Source organism: Solanum dulcamara, chromosome 1 (genome assembly GCF_947179165.1).
Source record: "Solanum dulcamara chromosome 1, daSolDulc1.2, whole genome shotgun sequence".
Lineage (NCBI taxonomy): Eukaryota > Viridiplantae > Streptophyta > Magnoliopsida > Solanales > Solanaceae > Solanum > Solanum dulcamara.
In genome coordinates, this window is record NC_077237.1 from 10843671 (window position 1) to 10850048 (window position 6378).

Genomic DNA, 6378 nt, shown 5'->3' on the forward strand with positions numbered 1-6378 from the left:
AGTTCAATAGTTCATAAGTTTTATCGGACAGTCAAGACAATTGGTACAATTAAATTGGTCACAAATTTTATTGATGGGCAAATCTTTCTGTTTTGTTCAATTGTTCATAAGTTTGGCAGAGGGTCACCAGTTGGTATCATCTTCATTTGACATATCTTATTAAATATCTTAGAATTTTTTCTGTTAGGACAAATCTTGTTTGAGTCATCAATTGTTCACAAGTTTTGTTGTTGGACGGGCACAACTTGATACTATATTTATCCTACCTATTTGAATTGTTAATAAGTCATCAATGTTTTATGTCTTGCTTCCCAAATTTTCCTAATATAGTATCAATCACTTGGTCGGTCTTGAGATAAAACTCATGGATCCATCTCAGCAGCATGTTGCCCTAACTCTACGTTCTTGTGGATTCTTACAGTACCCAGAGTGCAACCCAGACAGATGCATTAGCTTCAAAAGGCATCTAACTTACAACCTCAATAGCATCATATAATTTTCCGGCATCAATCATGCATGCATAATGCTTGCTTAGTGATGCATGACTCTCACTAGTTCATAAAGTAGCAGACAGTAGCAGAAAGAAATACAATTAATATTAGGAACGGCATTGCAGATAACGTGTTGCTTATGACAAATGCAGTGACACCATAACGCCCATTCCCTTTCCAAACCCGTTTTGAGTGCAAATATAGGACAAACTATTAGAATTGTGTGGCTGTGTATTATCATATAGTAAGGTAGCTTTTTCAAGAATGACATAATTAAGAAGTACGAACTTTCATACCCTCCATGAATGAAGGGAAACCACCAATCGATATGAATGTCAAAATCCAAATATGAAAGCTGCACATGCACATCTTGCCTGCATAATTTCAATTAAAGCAAACGAAAAAATGAGACTTCTTGTAGGAGAAATTAATCACAAGGGATTGAGGGGTAAAGTTAAAAATCCCACTAAGGAGAAATCAGTTACCTGGATGGAAGTTACTTGGTTCCCACATAAATATAGATGATTCAAATGCAGAAGGAGACCACCAAGCAGATTATTACGCTCAGCCAGTAATAGCCAAAGTCTCTTGACATATTAACAAAGCAGCGTTTGGTTAAGGTGTAGGACTGCATAAAGAAACTAGCCTGGCTACCCTTGGAATCTAGCAGTGTTCCTTTCTATTACAAACACACACACAAAAAAAGAATCACATTTAATGAGAAAAGAAATTAGACAAATGATGAAGAAATCAAAGATCAAGGTTTGGTACATTAAAACGTACAACTTTGGTAAGTAACAGCACTGAGAACAACCATGGAAGTCAACAAGACGTCGAATTGCTTCTGTAGTTGTCATCTTGTTTAGAGGATCATCACCACACTGATCAAACTAATCAAAATAACAAAAGAATAAGTTAAATGAAGTCAAAGATATTTCTATCCAAAACCATACTAAATGATAAGAAATTTATCTATATAGTATACTGTTTTTAATGTTATTAGCTTATGAAAAGGGCATTTTCCTATAATGACTATAAATTGGTAACCTTAATATAGCCAGACTAAAAAGTCATCTGACAGCCACTTAAGCTACACAAATAGATTAAAAAAATTGATACATCATTAATAATATATATACCTATATATCCATGCTAATTTTGCTTAAAGAAAGACCCACAGAAAGTGGCCGCTATTTGTTGCAGTTATCAAAACGAAAAGACATGTTGTGTATTTAAAAAGTTATTCCTGCATCTCGCTGAGCAAACGTGCAAAATATTTGGAATTTGATTAGTAACAAGGTGATCTCAAAAGATATACCTTGATTGACCTCTTATAGTTTGCCTCACTTTGCCGAAACCAAAGTTAATGCACCGGAGGAAATGATCTGATGTATCCAGTCTTTCAACTACATTCATATAAATAGGAAGTATGGACATCATATGGGTAGGCATGGTACACATTCAAGTATCACCAGTAATCCCCACATGAACAAGAGCCGTCTTTGAAATGGTGGAACCGGTTAATGTCTCTAATAATGATCTCCCTAGAGACGATTTTACAAATGAACTTAAATGCTGTATGGCAGTCCAAACAAATCCGAAGGTTCTTCTTCACTCTAATAGGAGCTCCAGGAGGTGTAGCAATCAGCCCAAATGCAACAGCTAGTTTCTCACTATGATAGGAGAGAAGAATCTCCTTTTGTCTCCTCTCTACATCATGGAGATCAATATCTACCATAGGAACATAACCATCTTTAGCCATTAGCTCTCCCAACTTCTCCAGTTTGGCATATATTTCATCACTTCGCGGATGGCTTCTGTCTCCAACTATAAAAGTGTAAATACTATCTTTGACTTCAATCCAACTCATACCAGGTTCCTTTTTTACTCTACTGTTCTTCATGAATCTTCTTACTTTTGCGACATCTCCCCACAACCCAACTGATGCATAAATATTTGCAAGGAGAACATGAGTGCCGGATTTCTCTGGTTGAAGATTAAAAAGCATCTCAGCAGCATGTTTCCCTACCTCTACGTTCTTGTGGATTCTTGCAGCACCCAGAAGTGCACCCCAGACAGATGCATTAGCTTCAAAAGGCATCTTATTTACGAGCTCAATAGCATCATCTAATTTTCCGGCTCGGCCCAGGACATCAATCATGCATGCATAATGCTCTTGAGTTGGTTCAATCCTAAACGAGTCTTTCATTGTTTCAAAATACTTCTTGGCTTCTGCAACAAGGCCAGCATGGTTACATGCATAAAGGACACTAACTAATGTTATGTGATTTGGAGATACACCATCTTTCAACATCTCACCAAATAAATGAAGTGCCTGTTTCGCATGTCCATGTTGGGCAAGTCCTCCAATCATTGCCGACCATGAAACGATACCTTTCTTAGGAACCTCATAGAAAGCACAGCTAGCATCCTCTATACTTCCACACTTGGCATACATGTTAACTAGAGAGTTACCAGCAAACACATCTGACATAAACCCAAACTTCAACACATGAGCATGTATTTGTTTCCCCTGTTCGTACGCTGATAGATTTGCACATGCATTTAGGAGAGAACTGCAAACAAATGAGTCTGGCTTGAGATCCATGTCCTGTAACTTCAGATACAGTTTCATGGCTTCTTCACCTTGACCAAGTAGAGCATAAGCTGTTATAAGAGAGGTAAAAGATGGCAAATCCAGAGTAGAGCACTCGTCAAAAATTCTAGCTGCATCATCCAGCTGGCTACATTTTCCATAAGAATCAACAAGACTGTTTATTACAAAGGTGTCACACAGAAATCCCGACTTCACAGAGAGTGCATGAACTTGTTTGCAGACGTTGGCAGCCTGCAAGCCTGCAGCAGAGTTGAGAATGGCAAGTAAAGTTGTCTGATCAAATCCAATTCCTTGGGTGAATGTCTGAATAAAAAGGTCTAAACATGCATCGTCTACCTCATTCTGTGAATAACCAGAGATCATAGCATTCAACGCAATTAAGTCCTTCCCGGGCATCAGATCATAGATCAACCTCGCATCCTTGATTAAATCACACTTGCAATACATATCAATAAGACCAACACCCACAAATGGATCCAAAATGATATCTTTCTTTATCAAAAGTGAGTGTAACCCTTTACCCAACTCAGGGAGTCCTAGTGCAGCACAAGCCTTGAGAGCACTCGATAATGTGAACATATTTGGCCAAATTCCTGACCTTCTCATCTGATTCAACATATCTATAGCCTGCCATTGGCATTCATGAAGAACACAACCAGCAATAATAGCATTCCATGAAACAATGTCAGGTATCACAATTCCCTCGAAAGCTGTAATAGCATCCTTAAGATCTCCCCCTTTTGCATACATGTCGACAAGTGCATTAGATGAGAATGGATCACAATCATAACCGAGCTTCACCAAATACCCGTGTATTTTCTTTCCTTCAACAATATTTCCTAACCCAGTACAAGCATTCAGTATATTGGACAAACTATATTCATCCGGCCTAACTCCACTACCAATCATGTCATGAAACATGCACATCGCCTCACTAAAAAAATCATTTTGCGTGTAACAAGAAAACAACGCATTCCAAGAAACAACATTTCTTTCCGGGATTTCCTCAAACAACATCCTAGAATCAACAAACTCACCACATTTCGCGTACATAACAACCAAAGTATTCGCAACGAAAACATCAAAATCAAATCCTGTAACCACAACAACCCCATGAAGCTGCTTACCAAGAAAAAGTTCCTTCTCAATAGAACATGCCTTAAGCACACTAGGAAAAGTAAACTCGTTACATTTAAGACCCAAAGAATGCATTTTTAAGAAACCCCATATAGCATCTTTACCAAAACCATTCTGGGAATACCCAGAAATTAAAGATGACCAAGAAACCAAATCTGGTTCAGGACTTTCGTCGATCAGTTTCTGTGCATAGTGAAAAATACCACATTTTGAATACAAATTAATTAAATGGTTTCTATATTTACTATGATTAGATAACCCAAGTTTAGTTAAATAGGCATGGATTTGAAGACCTGGGGTTAAAGATTTGGTTTTGGAAAGATGTGAAAGGAGGTTTGTGTAGGAGATATAGTTGGATATAGAGCTCGAAAAGAGACTATTTTGTAACTTGAAAATGGGAGAAGAAAGTGTGAATTGTAGCTGATGAAGAGGACATTTATAAAGGCGGCAAATTCTTGATTCGAAAACCATCGCCCAATTGGTTCGTTTTGACCAGCAAGAGGAGCAGTTCGATATAAGCTACTCCTCTATGCCTGTTTTTTTTTTGTTTTTTTTTTACTTTGTACTGGGTTTTATGTTATATATTGTATTGTATTATTTTTAATGAATAAAATATTTAGATGCATAGTATTCTATTTCATCGTTATATAATGTAACACAATAATAATTTGAATGAAAAATCTAAAAAAAAGAAGAAGCAGGTTATGGGATAGAAACTATCGTGAAAAGGTAGGGTAAGTATAAAATAAAATGAGAAAAAAAATATTAAGGTAAGCACGCTATCGCACTAAATCGGTCGTTAAATAAAAAGGGACTTTTCATCATTATTTAAGGATGAATCTAAACAATACGTTACAATAAAATTTAAGTAACAACCAAAATAAATATTGTATTTAAATTAAATCTATATTATTTTATATTAAGTGAATTATGGAGAAAAGAATTCAAAGTTCAAGAAAATTGTTGAAATAATTTTTTCATGTTTATCCTTCATGTAATGAGGTTATTGACTACTTTAAAGTTTCTAAACGTATAGTTTGAAAATAATGGAAAGTATCCATTAATTTATGTTGAGTTTTGAGCTAAAATTATCTCATATTTATGAGAGTAGGCTTATTTTGGTCCTTCAAATATAATATGAGCATTTTTAATCTTTTAAGTTTCTAAAGTGAAAGCACTTTTGGTCTCCCTAACATAACATTGTCAAAAACTAATGGGAGGGATAATTTATCTAATAGTGCAAATTTCAACTGAGTATTATCTCTATCTTGATTAATGCATCTTTTATTTTTTCATGCCTTCTTCAGTTCTTAGAATTAATATAATAATTATTATTTATATCTTTAGAATGCAACAATCTACTTCACTCAAAAAATAGTGTTTTTTTTCTTAAAGGCAGTAACAAAATGGACCAAAACAATTGAGCTCAAAGAACCCTCATACTCTTGCCTTAAATGTAGTGATTTCTCATGAAAGTAGTTGAGGTGAGAAGCTCAACAAATTAATTTTAAAATGTAACTATCAAATTTCAGGAATATGACTTCTGAACAAAAGGGGAATGAGTTTGTGCCGTGAATGTATATTTAATAAGTTACGTGGGTACTTTATGCATTTAGCATCGCTATTTTTAAACAAATTCTGTTAAAGAGATCAAAATGCCCTATTTTAGCAAAGTCTAGAGAGTAAAAATGCACATGTTATATTTGAAGGAACAAAATAAATCTACTCCCATAGATAAGAAATAGTTTTAGCCCGAAATTCATTTACTGTATGTTATTAAATATTTTTCTTAAAAATTGTGTCATACTCCAATAATTCACTTAATAGTGAAATTTCACTATAAGGGAAATGTTAGTTGTACTAAAGACTCATTCTTTGAGGTCACCTATTTTCATATTTATGTCTTGGAAGCATATTCTATCAATGGATTTATACTTTTTTTATTATTTTTTTAAAAAAAAGAACAAAATATAAATGGTGACTTAAACCCATTTTGGTATGTTCATCTTTTTACGTAACATATTCAAGTTTGTTTCACTTTTGAATATTAATATTATATTTCTATAAACATCAAGAAATTGTGTATGAATGAAATTATTTTATATCTTCACCTTTAATCAATGATCTCAAATT

The 6378-nt window shown here is 34.7% G+C and overlaps 1 protein-coding gene across 2 annotated transcripts; it reads right to left on the minus strand.

The window, feature by feature from the left end:
* Positions 1-677: 677 nt before the first annotated feature.
* Positions 678-4783, minus strand: LOC129901677 (putative pentatricopeptide repeat-containing protein At5g52630). 2 transcript variants are annotated; one of them, XM_055976930.1, is made up of 4 exons: positions 1810-4783; positions 1275-1381; positions 977-1170; positions 678-865 (listed from the first exon to the last, which is right to left on the minus strand). In XM_055976930.1, the coding sequence occupies exon 1, from the start codon at positions 4714-4716 to the stop codon at positions 1960-1962; it is 2757 nt and encodes a 918-aa protein (XP_055832905.1). In that variant the 5' UTR covers positions 4717-4783; the 3' UTR covers positions 678-865; positions 977-1170; positions 1275-1381; positions 1810-1959. The 2 variants fall into 2 exon arrangements, with proteins under 2 accessions (XP_055832905.1, XP_055832912.1); XM_055976937.1 differs by having other exon boundaries at positions 1263-1381.
* Positions 4784-6378: the final 1595 nt, after the last annotated feature.

Coding starts and splice junctions, on each gene's coding strand:
- LOC129901677 (XM_055976930.1), bottom strand. CDS start 4,716: ATGGTTTTCGAATCAAGAATTTGCCGCCTTTATAAATGTCCTCTTCAT.